Below are 20,075 nucleotides of genomic sequence, written 5' to 3'. Positions count from 1 at the left end.
GGGTCTCCCCTAGCTCTCTCCTGGTACACCCATGTGTCTCCCTCAGCTATATCCCAATACACTTCTGTGTCTCCCCCAGTTCTCTCCTGGTACACCCATGTGTCTCCCCCAGCTCTATCCCGATACACTTCTGTGTCTCCCCCGGCTCTCTCCTGGTACACCCATGTGTCTTCCCAGCTCTCAGCTGGTAAATGCTTGTGTCTCCTCCCCCGGTTCTCTTGGTACACCCCTGTGTCTCCCCTGGCTCTCTCCTGGTAAACCTGTGTCTCCCCCGGCTCTCTCCTGGTACACCCAGGTATCTCCCCCAGCTCTCCCCTGGTACATGCTTGTGTCTCCTCCGGTTCTCTTGGTACCACCCTGTGTCTCCCCCGGCTCTCTCCTGGTACACCCCTGTGTCTCCCCCGGCTCTCTCCTGGTACACCCATGTATCTCCCCCAGCTCTCCCCTGGTACATGCTTGTGTCTCCCCCGGCTCTCTCCTGGTGCACCCCTGTGTCTCCCCCGGCTCTCTCCTGGTACACCCCTGTGTCTCCCCCGGCTCTCCCCTGGTACATGCTTGTGTCTTCTCCAGTTCTCTTGGTACACCCATGTGTCTCCCCTAGCTCTCTCCTGGTACACTCCTGTGTCTCCCCCGGCTCTCCCCTGGTACATGCTTGTGTCTCCCCCGGCTCTCTCCTGGTACACCCCTGTGTCTAATCTGGCTCTCTCGTGGTACACCCATGTGTCTCCCCCAGCTCTCTCCTGGTACACCCATGCGTCTCCTACAGCTCTCTCCTTGTACACCCCTGTATCTCCTTCAGTTCTCTATTGGTACACCCATGTGTCCCCCCCAGCTCTCTCCTGGTACATCCATGTGTCTCCCCCAGCTCTTTCCTGGTACACCCCTCTGTCTCCCCCAGCTATCTCCTGGTACATCCATGTGTCTCCCCCAGCTTTTTCCTGGTACACCCATGTGTCTCACCCAGCACTCTCCTGGTACATCCATGTGTCTCCCCTGGCTCTCTCCTGGCACGCCCATGTGTCTCCCCTAGCTCTCTCCTGGTACATCCATGTGTCCCCTCAGCTCTCTCCTGGTACATCCATGTGTCTCCCCCACCTCTCTCATGGTACATCCATGTGTCTCCCCAGCTCTCTCCTGGTACATCTATGTGTCTCCCCTGGCTCTCTCCTGGTACACCCATGTGTCTCCCCAGCTCTCTCCTGGTACATTCATGTGTCTCCCCCAGCTTTTTCCTGGTTCACCCATGTGTCTCCCCAGCTCTCTCCTGGTACACCCATGTGTCTCCCCAGCTCTCTCCTGGTACACCCATGTGTATCCTACAGCTTTCTCCTGGTACACCCCTGTGTCTCCTCCAGCTCTCTCCTGGTACATCCACGTGTCTCCCCTAGCTCTCTCCAGGTACACCCTTGTGTCTCCCTCAGCTCTCCCCTGTGTTTCCTCCAGCTTTCTCCTGGTAAATCCCTGTGTCTCCCCGTCTCTCTCTGGGTACACCCATGTGTCTCCCCTAGCTCTCGCCTGGTACACCCATGTGTCTCCTACAGCTCTCTCCTGGTACGCCCCTGTGTCTCCCCCATCTCTCTACTGGTACACCCATGTGTCTCCCCCGTCTCTCTCCTGGTACACCCCTGTGTCTCCCCCAGCTCTCTCCTGGTACAACCCTGTGTCACCCCCAGCTCTCTCCTGGTACACCCCTGTGTCTCCTACAGCTCTCTCCTGGTACACCCGTGTCTCCCCCAGCTCTCTACTGGTACACCCATGTGTCTCCCCCGTCGCTCTCCTGGTACACCCATGTGTCTCCCCAGCCCTCTCATGGTACACCCATGTGTCTCCCCCAGCTATCTCCTGGTACACTCCTGTGTTTCCCCCAGCTCTCTCCTGGTACACCCCCGGGTCTACCCTAGCTTTCTCCTGGTACACTCCTGTGTTTCCCCCAGCTCTCTTCTGGTACACCCATGTGTCTCCTCAGCTTTCTCCTGGTACATCCATGTGTCTTCCCCAGCTTTCTCCTGGTACATCCATGTGTCTCCCCCAGCTCTCTCCTGGTACATGATTGTGTCTCCCACGGCTCTCTCCTGGTACACCCTTGTGTCTCCCCCAGCTCTCTCATGGTACACTCCTGTGTCTCCCCCGGCTTCCCCTGGTACACCCCAGTACTCCTCCTTCTCTCCTGGTACAACCCAGTACTCCCTCCTCTCCTGGTACACCCCAGTACTCCCCCGTCTCTTCCCGTACACCCCAGTATTCCCCCGTCTCTCCTGTTACACCCCTGTGTCTCCTGGTACACCCCAGTACTCCCCGATCTCTCCTGATACACACCCAGTACTCCCCGTCTCTCCTGGTACACCCCAGTACTCCCACTTCTCTCCTGGTACACCCCAGTACTCCCCGTCTCTCCTAGTACACTCCAGTACTCCCCAGTCTCTCCTGGTACACCCATATGTCTCCCCCGTCTCTCGTGGTATACCCCTGTACTCCCCCGTCTCTCCTGGTACACCCCAGTACTCCCCCGTCTCTCGTGGTACACCTGTGTGTCTCCCCCGTCTTTCCTGGTATACCCCAGTACTCCCCCGTCTCTCCTGGTACACCCCAGTACTCCCCCATCTCTCCGGGTACACCCCAGTACTCCCCCGTCTCTCCTGGTACATCCCAGTACTCCCCCGTCTCTCCTGGTACACCCCTGTGTCTCCCCCGTCTCTCTTGGTACACCCCTCTGTCTCCCCCTTCTCTCCTGGTACACCCCAGTACTCCCCCGTCTCTCCTGGAACACCCCAGTACTCCCCCGTCTCTCCTGGTACACCCCAGTACTCCCCCGTCTCTCCTGGTACACCCCAGTACTCCCCGTCTCTCCTGGTACACCCCTCTGTCTCCCCCGTCTCTCCTGGTACACCCCAGTACTCCCCCGTCTCTCCTGGTACACCCCTCTGTCTCCCCCGTTTCTCCTGGTACACCTCAGTACTCCCCCGTCTCTCCTGGTACACCCCTCTGTCTCCCCCGTTTCTCCTGGTACACCCCAGTACTCCCCCATCTCTCCTGGTACACGCCTGTGTCTCCCCCGTTTCTCTTGGTACACCCCAGTACTCCCCCGTCTCTCCTGGTACACCCCAGTACTCCCCTGTCTCTCCTGGTACACCCCTGTCTCTCCTGGTACACCCCAGTACTCCCTCGTCTCTCCTGGTACACCCCAGTACTCCCGCGTCACACCCCAGTACTCCCCCGTCTCTCCTGGTATACCCCAGTACTCCCCTGTCTCTCCTGGTACACCCCAGTACTCCCCCGTCTCTCCTGGTACACCCCAGTACTCCCCCGTCTCTCCTGGTATACCCCAGTACTCCCCCGTCTCTCCTGGTACTCCCCGTCTCTCCTGGTACACCCCAGTACTCCCCCCGTCTCTCCTGTTACACCCCAGTACTCCCCCGTCTCTCCTGGTACACCCTAGTACTCCCCCGTCTCTCCTGGTACACCCCAGTACTCCCCCCGTCTCTCCTGGTACACCCCAGTACTCCCCCCATCTCTCCTGGTACACCCCAGTACTCCCCCGTCTCTCCTGGTATACCCTAGTACTCCCCCGTCTCTCCTGGTACACCCTAGTACTCCTCCGTCTCTCCTGGTACACCCCAGTACTCCCCCCGTCTCTCCTGGTACACCCCAGTACTCTCCGGTCTCTCCTGGTACACCCCAGTACTCCCCCGTCTCTCCTGGTACACCCCAGTACTCCCCCGTCTCTCCTGGTACACCCCTGTGTCTCCTGGTATACCCCAGTACTCCCCCGTCTCTCCTGGTACACCCCAGTACTCCCCCCCCCCCCGTCTCTCCTGGTACACCCCTGTGTCTCCTGGTATACCCCAGTACTCCCCCGTCTCTCCTGGTATACCCTAGTACTCCCCCGTGTCTCCTGGTATACCCCAGTACTCCCCCGTCTCTCCTGGTACACCCCAGTACTCCCCCGTCTCTCCTGGTACACCCCAGTACTCCCCCGTCTCTCCTGGTACACCCCTGTGTCTCCTGGTATACCCCAGTACTCCCCCGTCTCTCCTGGTACACCCCAGTACTCCCCCGTCTCTCCTGGTACACCCCAGTACTCCCCCCGTCTCTCCTGGTACACCCGTGTCTCCTGGTATACCCCAGTACTCCCCCGTCTCTCCTGGTACACCCCAGTACTCCCCCGTCTCTCCTCGTACACCCCAGTACTCCCCCCGTCTCTCCTGGTACACCCTTGTGTCTCCTGGTATACCCCAGTACTCCCCCATCTCTCCTGGTACACCCCAGTACTCCCCCGTCTCTCCTGGTACACAACAGTACTCCCCCCGTCTCTCCTGGTACACCCCTGTGTCTCCTGGTATACCCCAGTACTCCCCCGTCTCTCCTGGTACACCCCAGTACTCCCCCCCCCCCCCCCGTCTCTCCTGGTACACCCCTGTGTCTCCTGGTATACCCCAGTACTCCCCCGTCTCTCCTGGTACACCCCAGTACTCCCCCGTCTCTCCTGGTACACCCCAGTACTCCCCCATCTCTCCTGGTACACCCCAGTACTCCCCCGTCTCTCCTGGTACACCCCAGTACTCCCCCCGTCTCTCCTGGTACACCCCTGTGTCTCCTGGTATACCCCAGTACTCCCCCGTCTCTCCTGGTACACCCCAGTACTCCCCCGTCTCTCCTGGTACACCCCAGTACTCCCCCATCTCTCCTGGTACACCCCAGTACTCCCCCGTCTCTCCTGGTACACCCCAGTACTCCCCCCGTCTCTCCTGGTACACCCCTGTGTCTCCTGGTATACCCCAGTACTCCCCCGTCTCTCCTGGTACACCCCTCCGTCTCCCCCTCTATTCTCCTCTTTCCTTTCTTCCGATGAAATCTCGGCCTGTCTCTTGATTGACAGTTCGGGGCGAGTCCATTTTCTGGGAGGGGTGGCGGTTGTGGTGCTGGGGTTTATTCCGGCCAGCGGGGCGGTGTGGGGAGCTGTGGTGACCTCCTGCTGACAGGATTCGTGTAGTGTCGGCGGTGGAGCAGGAGCGCTGCACAGCGGGGGGCGGTGGCGGTGTGTGCGGCTCCCCCGTGCTGGCGCTGAGTGGTGCGCTCCGCCCCGGCTCCTCCGCCGTCTCCCCTCTCCCCTCAGTCTGATGGTTGTCGCGGCCGCGGTCAGCTCGGGCCCCTGCATGCTGCGCTCCCGGGGCCCCCGCACTGATGTGAGCGCCGCCCCCGGCCCGGCATGGCTCTGAGCGGGATCATCGTGTGCCTGCTGCTGCCCCTGACCCGGGCTGTGGAAGGTGAGAGCCGGGGGAGCGGGATGGAGGGGGGAGGAACTGTGTATGGGGGGAGAGGAGCGGGGTATGGGGGGAGGAACTGTGTATGGGGGGAGGAACTGTGTATTGGGGGAGAGGAGCGGGGTATGGGGGGGAGGAACTGTGTATGGGGGAGAGGAGCGGGGTATGGGGGGGAGGAACTGTGTATGGGGGGGGAGGAACTGTGTATGGGGGAGAGGAGCGGGGTATGGGGGGGAGGAACTGTGTATGGGGGGAGGAACTGTGTATGGGGGAGAGGAGCGGGGTATGGGGGGGGGGAGGAACTGTGTATGGGGGAGAGGAGCAGGGTATGGGGGGAGGAGCTGTGTATGGGGGTAGGAACTGTGTATGGGGGAGAGGAGCGGGGTATGGGGGGGAGGAACTGTGTATGGGGGAGAGGAGCGGGGTATGGGGGGGAGGAACTGTGTATGGGGGGAGGAACTGTGTATGGGGGAGAGGAGCGGGGTATGGGGGGGAGGAACTGTGTATGGGGGGAGGAACTGTGTATGGGGGAGAGGAGCGGGGTATGGGGGGAGGAACTGTGTATGGGGGAGGAACTGTGTATGGGGGAGAGGAGCGGGGTATGGGGGGGAGGAACTGTGTATGGGGGGAGGAACTGTGTATGGGGGAGAGGAGCGGGGTATGGGGGGGGAGGAACTGTGTATGGGGGAGAGGAGCAGGGTATGGGGGGAGGAGCTGTGTATGGGGGTAGGAACTGTGTATGGGGGAGAGGAGCGGGGTATGGGGGGAGGAACTGTGTATGGGGGGAGGAACTGTGTATGGGGGAGAGGAGCGGGGTATGGGGGGGAGGAACTGTGTATGGGGGGAGGAACTGTGTATGGGGGAGAGGAGCGGGGTATGGGGGGAGGAACTGTGTATGGGGGAGAGGAGCGGGGTATGGGGGGAGGAACTGTGTATGGGGGAGGAACTGTGTATGGGGGAGAGGAGCGGGGTATGGGGGGGAGGAACTGTGTATGGGGGAGGAACTGTGTATGGGGGAGAGGAGCGGGGTATGGGGGGGAGGAACTGTGTATGGGGGAGGAACTGTGTATGGGGGAGAGGAGCGGGGTATGGGGGGGAGGAACTGTGTATGGGGGGAGGAACTGTGTATGGGGGAGAGGAGCGGGGTATGGGGGAGGAACTGTATGGGGGAGAGGAGCGGGGTATGGGGGGGAGGAACTGTGTATGGGGGAGAGGAGCGGGGTATGGGGGAGGAACTGTGTATGGGGGGAGGAACTGTGTATGGGGGAGAGGAGCGGGGTATGGGGAAGAGAAACTGTGTATGGGGGGAGAGGAGCGGTGTATTGGGGGGAGAGGAGCGGGGTATGGGGAAGAGAAGGTGTATGGGGGAGAGGAGCGGGGTATGGGGGGGAGGAACTGTGTATGGGGGAGAGGAGCGGGGTATGGGGGGGAGGAACGGTGTATGGGGAGAGGAGCGGGGTATGGGGGAGAGGAGCGGGGTATGGGGGAGAGGAGCTGTGTATGGGGGAGAGGAGCTGTGTATGGGGGGAGAGGAGCTGTGTATGGGGGGAGAGGAGCTGTGTATGGGGGGAGAGGAGCGGGGTATGGGGGAGAGGAGCTGTGTATGGGGGGAGAGGAGCTGTGTATGGGGGGAGAGGAGCTGTGTATGGGGGGGAGGAGCTGTGTATGGGGGGAGAGGAGCTGTGTATGGGGGGAGAGGAGCGGGGTATGGGGGAGAGGAGCTGTGTATGGGGGGAGAGGAGCTGTGTATGGGGGGAGAGGAGCTGTGTATGGGGGGAGAGGAGCGGGGTATGGGTGGAGAGGAGCGGGGTATGGGGGGAGGAGCTGTGTATGGGGAGAGGAGCGGGGTATGGGGGAGAGGAGCGGGGTATGGGGGGAGAGGAGCGGGGTATGGGGGGAGAGGAGCGGGGTATGGGGGAGAGGAGCGGGGTATGGGGGGAGAGGAACTGTGTATGGGGGGAGAGGAGCTGTGTATGGGGGAGAGGAGCTGTGTATGGGGGGAGAGGAGCTGTGTATGGGGGGAGAGGAGCTGTGTATGGGGGGAGAGGAGCTGTGTATGGGGGAGAGGAGCGGGGTATGGGGGGGAGGAGCTGTGTATGGGGGAGAGGAGCTGTGTATGGGGGGGGAGGAGCGGGGTATGGGGGAGAGGAGCGGGGTATGGGGGGAGAGGAGCGGGGTATGGGGGGAGAGGAGCGGGGTATGGGGGGGAGGAACTGTGTATGGGGGAGAGGAGCGGGGTATGGGGGGGAGGAACGGTGTATGGGGAGAGGAGCGGGGTATGGGGGAGAGGAGCTGTGTATGGGGGAGAGGAGCTGTGTATGGGGGAGAGGAGCTGTGTATGGGGGGAGAGGAGCGGGGTATGGGGGAGAGGAGCGGGGTATGGGGGGAGAGGAGCTGTGTATGGGGGGAGAGGAGCTGTGTATGGGGGGAGAGGAGCTGTGTATGGGGGGAGAGGAGCGGGGTATGGGGGAGAGGAGCTGTGTATGGGGGGAGAGGAGCGGGGTATGGGGGGAGAGGAGCTGTGTATGGGTGGAGAGGAGCGGGGTATGGGGGGAGGAGCTGTGTATGGGGAGAGGAGCGGGGTATGGGGGAGAGGAGCGGGGTATGGGGGAGAGGAGCGGGGTATGGGGGAGAGGAACTGTGTATGGGGGGAGAGGAGCTGTGTATGGGGGAGAGGAGCTGTGTATGGGGGGAGAGGAGCTGTGTATGGGGGGAGAGGAGCTGTGTATGGGGGGAGAGGAGCTGTGTATGGGGGGAGAGGAGCTGTGTATGGGGGGAGAGGAGCTGTGTATGGGGGGAGAGGAGCGGGGTATGGGGGGAGAGGAGCTGTGTATGGGTGGAGAGGAGCGGGGTATGGGGGGAGGAGCTGTGTATGGGGGGAGGAGCGGGGTATGGGGGAGAGGAGCGGGGTATGGGGGAGAGGAGCGGGGTATGGGGGAGAGGAACTGTGTATGGGGGGAGAGGAGCTGTGTATGGGGGGAGAGGAGCTGTGTATGGGGGGAGAGGAGCTGTGTATGGGGGGAGAGGAGCGGGGTATGGGGGAGAGGAACTGTGTATGGGGGGAGAGGAGCTGTGTATGGGGGGAGAGGAGCTGTGTATGGGGGGAGAGGAGCTGTGTATGGGGGGAGAGGAGCTGTGTATGGGGGGAGAGGAGCGGGGTATGGGGGGGAGGAGCTGTGTATGGGGGAGAGGAGCTGTGTATGGGGAGAGGAGCGGGGTATGGGGGAGAGGAGCGGGGTATGGGGGGAGAGGAGCGGGGTATGGGGGGAGAGGAGCGGGGTATGGGGGAGAGGAGCGGGGTATGGGGGGGAGGAGCTGTGTATGGGGGGAGAGGAGCGGGGTATGGGGGGGGGAGCTGTGTATGGGGGGAGAGGAGCTGTGTATGGGGGGAGAGGAGCTGTGTATGGGGAGAGGAGCGGGGTATGGGGGGAGAGGAGCGGGGTATGGGGGGAGGAGCTGTGTATGGGGGGAGAGGAGCGGGGTATGGGGGGAGAGGAGCTGTGTATGGGGGGAGGAGCTGTGTATGGGGAGAGGAGCGGGGTATGGGGGAGAGGAGCGGGGTATGGGGGGAGAGGAGCGGGGTATGGGGGAGAGGAGCGGGGTATGGGGGGAGAGGAGCTGTGTATGGGGGAGAGGAGCGGGGTATGGGGGGAGAGGAGCTGTGTATGGGGGGGAGGAGCTGTGTATGGGGGGAGAGGAGCGGGGTATGGGGGGAGAGGAGCGGGGTATGGGGGGAGGAGCTGTGTATGGGGGGAGAGGAGCGGGGTATGGGGGGAGAGGAGCGGGGTATGGGGGGAGGAGCTGTGTATGGGGGGAGAGGAGCGGGGTATGGGGGGAGAGGAGCTGTGTATGGGGGGAGGAGCTGTGTATGGGGAGAGGAGCGGGGTATGGGGGAGAGGAGCGGGGTATGGGGGAAAGGAGCGGGGTATGGGGGGGAGGAGCTGTGTATGGGGGGAGAGGAGCGGGGTATGGGGGGAGAGGAGCTGTGTATGGGGGGAGGAGCGGGGTATGGGGGAGAGGAGCGGGGTATGGGGGGAGAGGAGCTGTGTATGGGGAGAGGAGCGGGGTATGGGGGGAGGAGCGGGGTATGGGGAGAGGAGCGGGGTATGGGGGGAGAGGAGCTGTGTATGGGGGAGAGGAGCTGTGTATGGGGGAGAGGAGCGGGGTATGGGGGGAGAGGAGCTGTGTATGGGGGGAGAGGAGCGGGGTATGGGGGGAGGAGCTGTGTATGGGGGGAGAGGAGCTGTGTATGGGGAGAGGAGCGGGGTATGGGGGAGAGGAGCGGGGTATGGGGGAAAGGAGCGGGGTATGGGGGGGAGGAGCTGTGTATGGGGGGAGAGGAGCTGTGTATGGGGAGAGGAGCGGGGTATGGGGGAGAGGAGCGGGGTATGGGGGGAGAGGAGCGGGGTATGGGGGGAGAGGAGCGGGGTATGGGGGGAGGAGCGGGGTATGGGGAGAGGAGCGGGGTATGGGGAGAGGAGCGGGGTAATGGGGGATTGGAGCGGGGTATGGGGGGAGAGGAGCTGTGTATGGGGGAGAGGAGCGGGGTATGGGGGAGAGGAACTGTGTATGGGGGAGAGGAGCGGGGTATGGGGGGAGGAACTGTGTATGGGGGGAGAGGAGCGGGGTATGGGGGTGATGAACTGTACATGGGGGAGCGGGATGGATGGGAGCTGTATTCGGGGGGGAGAGGAGCTGTATACAGGGGAGAGGCGTGTGGTATGGGGTGAGAGGAACTGTATACAGGGGAGAATTCCGTATATGCGGGGAGAGAGGAGCTGTATATAGGGGTTATAATATAGAGGGGTGAGGAGCTGTATATGGGTGTGTGTGTATATATATACACAGGTGCAGCAGTAGCAGAGACGTCTTACAGCTGAAGCTGAACCTGTATCCTCTGCCGCCTCCATAGTGCGCTCGCTGATTAGTGCTTTGTTGACCCCTCCTGTTGTGACGACGTTTCGCTCCCAGTGTGGAGCTTCTTCCAGCAGTGAATCATTATACAACAGATGTAGAAATAGTCATTAATATATAATCGTCTTATCCCGTCTGTCTGTTCAGGAAATCCCGCATCGCTGATTGGTCCAGCCGCGGCCAATCAGCGACGCGGGATTTGAGAAAAAGATGGCGGCCATTAGTGGCTCATCTCCCGGCCGGTAGCAGCAGAAGGACCTCGACCGCCGGCGCCGCTGACCTCCATGCGGCTAGGGTGTGAGCGGAGGACCGAGGAGCGGCGCCGCCGGTCGGGATACTTCTGCTGCGAGCGCCCGCTCATGTCCCGGCTTCTCACAGTGGAAGTAGCCGCACAGGCAGCGCCGCTCCCCGGTCCTCACCAATACGATTCCGCTCCCCGCTCCTCACCAATACGATTCCGCTCCCCGCTCCTCACCAATACGATTCCGCTCCCCGGTCCTCACCAATACGATTCCGCTCCCCGCTCCTCACCAATACGATTCCGCTCCCCGCTCCTCACCAATACGATTCCGCTCCCCGCTCCTCACCAATACGATTCCGCTCCCCGCTCCTCACTAATACGATTCCGCTCCCCGCTCCTCACTAATACGATTCCGCTCCCCGCTCCTCACTAATACGATTCCGCTCCCCGCTCCTCACTAATACGATTCCGCTCCTCGCTCCTCACTAATACGATTCCGCTCCCCGCTCCTCACTAATACGATTCCACTCCCCGCTCCTCACTAATACGATTCCGCTCCTCGCTCCTCACTAATACGATTCCGCTCCCCGCTCCTCACCAATACGATTCCGCTCCCCGCTCCTCACTAATACGATTCCGCTCCTCACTAATACGATTCCGCTCCTCGCTCCTCACTAATACGATTCCGCTCCCCGCTCCTCACCAATACGATTCCGCTCCCCGCTCCTCACTAATACGATTCCGCTCCTCGCTAATACGATTCCGCTCCCCGCTCCTCACTAATACGATTCCGCTCCTCGCTCCTCACTAATACGATTCCGCTCCCCGCTCCTCACTAATACGATTCCGCTCCTCGCTCCTCACTAATACGATTCCGCTCCCCGCTCCTCACTAATACGATTCCGCTCCTCGCTCCTCACTAATACGATTCCGCTCCCCGCTCCTCACTAATACGATTCCGCTCCCCGCTCCTCACTAATACGATTCCGCTCCCCGCTCCTCACTAATACGATTCCGCTCCCCGCTCCTCACCAATACGATTCCGCTCCCCGCTCCTCACTAATACGATTCCGCTCCTCGCTCCTCACTAATACGATTCCGCTCCTCGCTCCTCACTAATACGATTCCGCTCCCCGCTCCTCACTAATACGATTCCGCTCCCCGCTCCTCACTAATACGATTCCGCTCCCCGCTCCTCACCAATACGATTCCGCTCCCCGCTCCTCACTAATACGATTCCGCTCCTCGCTCCTCACTAATACGATTCCGCTCCCCGCTCCTCACTAATACGATTCCGCTCCTCACTAATACGATTCCGCTCCCCGCTCCTCACTAATACGATTCCGCTCCCCGCTCCTCACTAATACGATTCCGCTCCCCGCTCCTCACTAATACGATTCCGCTCCTCGCTCCTCACTAATACGATTCCGCTCCCCGCTCCTCACTAATACGATTCCGCTCCCCGCTCCTCACTAATACGATTCCGCTCCCCGCTCCTCACCAATACGATTCCGCTCCCCGCTCCTCACCAATACGATTCCGCTCCCCGCTCCTCACCAATACGATTCCGCTCCCCGGTCCTCACTAATACGATTCCGCTCCCCGCTCCTCACCAATACGATTCCTCTCCCCGGTCCTCACCAATACGATTCCGCTCCCCGCTCCTCACCAATACGATTCCTCTCCCCGCTCCTCACCAATACGATTCCGCTCCCCGCTCCTCACCAATACGATTCCTCTCCCCGCTCCTCACTAATACGATTCCGCTCCTCGCTCCTCACTAATACGATTCCGCTCCCCGCTCCTCACTAATACGATTCCGCTCCCCGCTCCTCACCAATACGATTCCTCTCCCCGCTCCTCACTAATACGATTCCGCTCCTCGCTCCTCACTAATACGATTCCGCTCCCCGCTCCTCACTAATACGATTCCGCTCCCCGCTCCTCACTAATACGATTCCGCTCCCCGCTCCTCACTAATACGATTCCGCTCCCCGCTCCTCACCAATACGATTCCGCTCCCCGCTCCTCACCAATACGATTCCGCTCCCCGCTCCTCACCAATACGATTCCGCTCCCCGGTCCTCACTAATACGATTCCGCTCCCCGCTCCTCACCAATACGATTCCTCTCCCCGGTCCTCACCAATACGATTCCGCTCCCCGCTCCTCACCAATACGATTCCTCTCCCCGCTCCTCACCAATACGATTCCGCTCCCCGCTCCTCACCAATACGATTCCTCTCCCCGCTCCTCACTAATACGATTCCGCTCCTCGCTCCTCACTAATACGATTCCGCTCCCCGCTCCTCACTAATACGATTCCGCTCCCCGCTCCTCACCAATACGATTCCTCTCCCCGGTCCTCACCAATACGATTCCGCTCCCCGCTCCTCACCAATACGATTCCGCTCCCCGGTCCTCACCAATACGATTCCGCTCCCCGCTTCTCACCAATACGATTCCTCTCCCCGCTCCTCACCAATACGATTCCACTCCCCGCTCCTCACCAATACGATTCCTCTCCCCGGTCCTCACCAATACGATTCCGCTCCCCGCTCCTCACCAATACGATTCCTCTCCCCGCTCCTCACCAATACGATTCCGCTCCCCGCTCCTCACCAATACGATTCCTCTCCCCGCTCCTCACCAATACGATTCCGCTCCCCGCTCCTCACCAATACGATTCCACTCCCCGCTCCTCACCAATACGATTCCTCTCCCCGCTCCTCACCAATACGATTCCTCTCCCCGCTCCTCACCAATACGATTCCTCTCCCCGCTCCTCACCAATACGATTCCGCTCCCCGCTCCTCACCAATACGATTCCTCTCCCCGGTCCTCACTAATACGATTCCTCTCCCCGCTCCTCACCAATACGATTCCGCTCCCCGCTCCTCACTAATACGATTCCTCTCCCCGCTCCTCACCAATACGATTCCTCTCCCCGGTCCTCACTAATACGATTCCGCTCCCCGCTCCGCACCAATACGATTCCACTCCCCGCTCCTCACTAATACGATTCCACTCCCCGCTCCTCACCAATACGATAACACTCCCCGCTCCTCACCAATACGATTCGCTGATTGGTCGTGGCCAGAGGCCACGACCAATCAGTGATCTTGGCGCATAATTTTAACACCGCCGTGCTGATTGCGCCCGGTGTACCGCATGCATATTCTAGAATACCCGATGCGTTAGAATCGGGCCACCATTTAGTTAATATATAATTCATTGTCCACAAAACCCAAAAGGTGCAGAGTGTGCAGAGTGTGCAGAGTGTGCAGAGTGTGCAGAGTGTGCAGAGTGTGCAGAGTGTGCAGAGTGTGCAGAGTGTGCAGAGTGTGCAGAGTGTGCAGAGTGCATTTATATCCTGAGACAGAGAAGTTCTCCAAGAACAGATCTTACATATTGTCAGCCATCACTGTCATATTCTTATGGATTTCATCACATGTACAGAACTCCTCATCCTCCTCATGAGTCGCCCACCATCCGTCATATAGAGGCAGATCTGTATCTGACCGCGCTGCTCCGGAAGTCGCAGGGCGCATGCTCACAATCTATAGAAGGAAGCGACCCTCCTCTGCGCATGCTCACAATCTATAGAAGGAAGCGATCCTCCTCTGCGCATGCTCACAATCTATAGAAGGAAGCGATCCTCCTCTGCGCATGCTCACGATCTATAGAAGGAAGCGATCCTCCTCTGCGCATGCTCGGAGTCTATAGAAGGAAGCGATCCTCCTCTGCGCATGCTCGGAGTCTATAGAAGGAAGCGATCCTCCTCTGCGCATGCTCGGAGTCTATAGAAGGAAGCGACCCTCCTCTGCGCATGCTCACAATTATAGAGGGAAGCGACCCTCCTCTGCGCATGCTCACAATCTATAGAGGGAAGCGACCCTCCTCTGCGCATGCTCACAATCTATAGAGGGAAGCGACACTCCTCTGCGCATGCTCACAATCTATAGAGGGAAGCGACACTCCTCTGCGCATGCTTGGAGTCTATAGAAGGAAGCGACCCTCCTCTGCGCATGCTCACGATCTATAGAAGGAAGCGACCCTCCTCTGCGCATGCTCACGATCTATAGAAGGAAGCGACCCTCCTCTGCGCATGCTCACGATCTATAGAAGGAAGCGACACTCCTCTGCGCATACTCACGATCTATAGAAGGAAGCGACACTCCTCTGCGCATGCTTAGCAATCTATAGAAGGAAGCGACACTCCTCTGTTCATGCTTAGCAATCTATAGAAGGAAGCGACACTCCTCTGCGCATGCTTAGTAATCTATATTCCTTCTATAGATTGTGAGCATGCGCCCTGCGACTTCCGGAGCAGCGCGGTCAGATACAGATCTGCCTCTATATGACGGATGGTGGGCGACTCATGAGGAGGATGATGAGTTCTGTACATGTGATGAAATCCATAAGAATATGACAGTGATGGCTGACAATATGTAAGATCTGTTCTTGGAGAACTTCTCTGTCTCAGGATATAAATGCACTCTGCACCCTCTGCACCCTCTGCACCCTCTGCACCCTCTGCACCCTCTGCACCCTCTGCACCCTCTGCACCCTCCGCACCCTCTGCGCACTCTGCACCCTCTGCATTCGTGGGTTTTGTGGACAATGATTTATATATTAATGACTATTTCTACATCTGTTGTATGATTCACTGCTGGAAGAAGCTCCACACTGGGAGCGAAACGTCGTCATAACAGGAGGGGTCAACAAAGCACTAATCAGCGAGCGCACTATGGAGGCGGCTGCGTCTACTTTGGATATAATAAAAAATTATGTATGTGTGTGTGTTTATCAATGATTTATATGAAGGAATTGAGGGTAAACTGATTCAATTTGCTGATGACACAAAGCTAGGAGGGATAGCTAATACTAGAGAAGAGAGAGAGAGGATTCAAAAAGACCTAAATAAACTGGAGCAGTGGGCAGCAACCAACAGAATGGTTTTTAACAGGGAAAAATGCAAAGTACTACATCTGGGCAATAAAAATGAAAAAAGCATATACAGAATGGGAGGAATAGAGCTAAGCAACAGTACATGTGAAAAAGACTTAGGTATACTAATAGATCATAGACTGAACATGAGTCAACAGTGTGATGCAGCTGCAAAAAAGGCAAATACAATTCTGGGATGTATTAACAGAAGCATACAGTCTAGATCACGTGAAGTCATTATCGGTCTTTACTCCTCCTTGGTCAGACCTCATCTGGATACTGTGTCCAGTTCTGGGAGGTATTAGGAGAAGCATACAGTCTAGATCACGTGAAGTAATTATCCCCTCTACTCCTCCTTGGTCAGACCTCATCTGGATACTGTGTCCAGTTCTGGGAGGTGTTAGGAGAAGCACAGAGTCTAGATCATGTGAAGTAATTATCCCCTCTACTCCTCCTTGGTCAGACCTCATCTGGATACTGTGTCCAGTTCTGGGAGGTATTAGGAGAAGCATAGAGTCTAGATCACGTGAAGTAATTATCCCCTCTACTCCTCCTTGGTCAGACCTCATCTGGATACTGTGTCCAGTTCTGGGAGGTATTAGGAGAAGCATACAGTCTAGATCACGTGAAGTAATTATCCCCTCTACTCCTCCTTGGTCAGACCTCATCTGGATACTGTGTCCAGTTCTGGGAGGTGTTAGGAGAAGCACAGAGTCTAGATCATGTGAAGTAATTATCCCCTCTACTCCTCCTTGGTCAGACCTCATCTGGATACTGTGTCCAGTTCTGGGAGGTATTAGGAGAAGCATAGAGTCTAGATCACGTGAAGTCATTATCCCCCTCTACTCCTCCTTGGTCAGACCTCATCTGGATACTGTGTGCAGTACTGGGAGGATTTAGGAGAAGCACAGAGTCTAGATCACGTGAAGTAATTATCCCCTCTACTCCTCCTTGGTCAGACCTCAACTGGATACTGTGTCCAGTTCTGGGAGGTATTAGGAGAAGCATAGAGTCTAGATCATGTGAAGTAATTATCCCCCTCTACTCCTCCTTGGTCAGACCTCATCTGGATACTGTGTCCAGTTCTGGGAGGTATTAGGAGAAGCACAGAGTCTAGATCACGTGAAGTAATTATCCCCTCTACTCCTCCTTGGTCAGATCTCAACTGGATACTGTGTCCAGTTCTGGGAGGTATTAGGAGAAGCATAGAGTCTAGATCATGTGAAGTAATTATCCCCCTCTACTCCTCCTTGGTCAGACCTCATCTGGATACTGTGTCCAGTTCTGGGAGGTATTAGGAGAAGCACAGAGTCTAGATCACGTGAAGTAATTATCCTCCTCTACTCCTCCTTGGTCAGACCTCATCTGGATACTGTGCCCAGTTCTGAGAGGTATCAGGAGAAGCATAGAGTCTAGATCACGTGAAGTAATTATCCCCCTCTACTCCTCCTTGGTCAGACCTCATCTGGATACTGTGCCCAGTTCTGAGAGGTATTAGGAGAAGCATAGTCTACATCACGTGAAGTAATTATCCCCCTCTCCTCCTCCTTGGTCAGACCTCATCTGGATACTGTGTCCAGTTCTGGGAGGTATTAGGAGAAGCATAGAGTCTAGATCACGTGAAGTAATTATCCTCCTCTACTCCTCCTTGGTCAGACCTCATCTGGATACTGTGTCCAGTTCTGGGAGGTATTAGGAGAAGCATAGAGTCTAGATCACATGAAGTAATTATCCCCCTCAACTCCTCCTTGGTCAGACCTCATCTGGATACTGTGTCCAGTTCTGGGAGGTATTAGGAGAAGCATAGAGTCTAGATCATGTGAAGTAATTATCCCCTCTACTCCTCCTTGGTCAGACCTCATCTGGATACTGTGTCCAGTTCTGGGAGGTATTAGGAGAAGCACAGAGTCTAGATCACGTGAAGTAATTATCCTCCTCTACTCCTCCTTGGTCAGACCTCATCTGGATACTGTTTCAAGTTCTGGGAGGTATTAGGAGAAGCACAGAGTCTAGATCACGTGAAGTAATTATCCCCTCTACTCCTCCTTGGTCAGTCCTCATCTGGATACTGTGCCCAGTTCTGGGAGGTGTTAGGAGAAGCACAGAGTCTAGATCACGTGAAGTAATTATCCCCTCTACTCCTCCTTGGTCAGACCTCATCTGGATACTGTGTCCAGTTCTGGGAGGTATTAGGAGAAGCACAAAGTCTAGATCACGTGAAATCATTATCGCACTTTACTCCTCCTTGGTCAGACCTCATCTAGATACTATGTCCATTTCTGGGAGGTATTAGGAGAAGCAGAGAGTCTAGATCACGTGAAGTAATTATCCCCTCTACTCCTCCTTGGTCAGACATCATCTGGATACTGTGTCCAGTTCTGGGAGGTATTAGGAGAAGCAGAGAGTCTAGATCATGTGAAGTAATTATCCCCTCTACTCCTCCTTGGTCAGACCTCATCTGGATACTGTGTCCAGTTCTGGGAGGTATTAGGAGAAGCAGAGAGTCTAGATCACGTGAAGTAATTATCCTCTACTCCTCCTTGGTCAGACCTCATCTGGATACTGTGTCCAGTTCTGGGAGGTATTAGGAGAAGCACAGAGTCTAGATCATGTGAAGTAATTACCCCCTCTACTCCTCCTTGGTCAGACCTCATCTGGATACTGTGTCCAGTTCTGAGAGGTATCAGGAGAAGCATAGAGTCTAGATCACGTGAAGTAATTATCCCCCTCTACTCCTCCTTGGTCAAACCTCATCTGGATACTGTGCCCAGTTCTGAGAGTTATTAGGAGAAGCATAGAGTCTAGATCACGTGAAGTAATTATCCCCCTCTACTCCTCCTTGGTCAGGCCTCGTCTGGATACTGTGTCCAGTTCTGGGAGGTATTTGGAGAAGCATAGAGTCTAGATCACGTGAAGTAATTATCCCCCTCTACTCCTCCTTGGTCAGACCTCATCTGCATACTGTGTCCGGTTCTGGGAGGTATTAGGAGAAGCATAGAGTCTAGATCACGTGAAGTAATTATCCCCCTCTACTCCTCCTTGGTCAGACCTCATCTGGATACTGTGCCCAGTTCTGGGAGGTATTAGGAGAAGCATAGAGTCTAGATCACGTGAAGTAATTATCCTCCTCTACTCCTCCTTGGCAAGACCTCATCTGGATACTGTGTCCAGTTCTGGGAGGTATTAGGAGAAGCACAGAGTCTAGATCGCGTGAAGTAATTATCCCCTCTACTCCTCCTTGGTCAGACCTCAACTGGATACTGTGTCCAGTTCTGGGAGGTATTAGGAGAAGCATAGAGTCTAGATCATGTGAAGTAATTATCCCCGCTACTCCTCCTTCGTCAGACCTCATCTGGATACTGTGTCCAGTTCTGGGAGGTATTAGGAGAAGCATAGAGTCTAGATCACGTGAAGTAATTATCCCCCTCTACTCCTCCTTGGTCACACCTCATCTGGATACTGTGTCCAGTTCTGGGAGGTATTAGGAGAAGCAGAGAGTCTAGATCACGTGAAGTAATTATCCCCCTCTACTCCTCCTTGGTCAGACCTCATCTGGATACTGTGTCCAGTTCTGGGAGGTATTAGGAGAAGCATAGAGTCTAGATCATGTGAAGTAATTATCCCCTCTACTCCTCCTTGGACAGTCCTCATCTGGATACTGTGTCCAGTTCTGGGAGGTATTAGGAGAAGCACAGAGTCTAGATCACGTGAAGTAATTATCCTCCTCTACTCCTCCTTGGTCAGACCTCATCTGGATACTGTTTCAAGTTCTGGGAGGTATTAGGAGAAGCACAGAGTCTAGATCACGTGAAGTAATTATCCCCTCTACTCCTCCTTGGTCAGTCCTCATCTGGATACTGTGCCCAGTTCTGGGAGGTGTTAGGAGAAGCACAGAGTCTAGATCACGTGAAGTAATTATCCCCTCTACTCCTCCTTGGTCAGACCTCATCTGGATACTGTGTCCAGTTCTGTGATGTATTAGGAGAAGCACAGAGTCTAGATCACGTGAAGTAATTATCCCCCTCTACTCCTCCTTGGTCAGACCTCATCTGGATACTGTCTCCAGTTCTGGGAGGTATTAGGAGAAGCATAGATTCTAGATCACGTGAAGTAATTATCCTCCTCTACTCCTCCTTGGCAAGACCTCATCTGGATACTGTGTCCAGTTCTGGGAGGTATTAGGAGAAGCACAGAGTCTAGATCACGTGAAGTAATTATCCCCTCTACTCCTCCTTGGTCAGACCTCAACTGGATACTGTGTCCAGTTCTGGGAGGTATTAGGAGAAGCATAGAGTCTAGATCACGTGAAGTCATTATCCCCTCTACTCCTCCTTGGTCAGACCTCATCTGGATACTGTGTCCAGTTCTGGGAGGTATTAGGAGAAGCATAGAGTCTAGATCATGTGAAGTAATTATTCCCCTCTACTCCTCCTTGGTCAGACCTCATCTGGATACTGTGTCCAGTTCTGGGAGGTATTAGGAGAAGCACAGAGTCTAGATCACGTGAAGTAATTATCCTCCTCTACTCCTCCTTGGTCAGACCTCATCTGGATACTGTGCCCAGTTCTGAGAGGTATCAGGAGAAGCATAGAGTCTAGATCACGTGAAGTAATTATCCCCCTCTACTCCTCCTTGGTCAGACCTCATCTGGATACTGTGCCCAGTTCTGAGAGGTATTAGGAGAAGCATAGTCTACATCACGTGAAGTAA

The 20,075-nt window shown here is 56.5% G+C and overlaps 1 protein-coding gene across 4 annotated transcripts in view; it reads left to right on the top strand.

Moving 5' to 3' along the window:
* Nucleotides 1-4,835: 4,835 nt before the first annotated feature.
* Nucleotides 4,836-20,075, top strand: part of EPHB2 (EPH receptor B2) — a 150,108-nt gene continuing 134,868 nt past the window's right edge. Inside the window, exon 1 of one of the 4 annotated variants that reach the window (XM_073656023.1) lies at nucleotides 4,836-5,264. In XM_073656023.1, coding sequence (XP_073512124.1) covers nucleotides 5,207-5,264 — 58 coding nt within the window. In that variant the 5' untranslated portion in view covers nucleotides 4,836-5,206. The remainder of the gene's footprint in view (nucleotides 5,265-20,075) is intronic. The other 3 variants (XM_073656024.1, XM_073656025.1, XM_073656026.1) reach the window with 3 other exon arrangements.

The sequence above is a fragment of the Phyllobates terribilis genome, unplaced genomic scaffold, assembly GCF_046119375.1.
Source record: "Phyllobates terribilis strain yellow unplaced genomic scaffold, ASM4611937v1 Scaffold_12__6_contigs__length_324123572, whole genome shotgun sequence".
In the NCBI taxonomy this organism is placed as follows: domain Eukaryota; kingdom Metazoa; phylum Chordata; class Amphibia; order Anura; family Dendrobatidae; genus Phyllobates; species Phyllobates terribilis.
The sequence above is the reverse complement of the archived record's forward strand: the minus strand, read 5'-3'. Positions and strand labels throughout refer to the sequence as shown.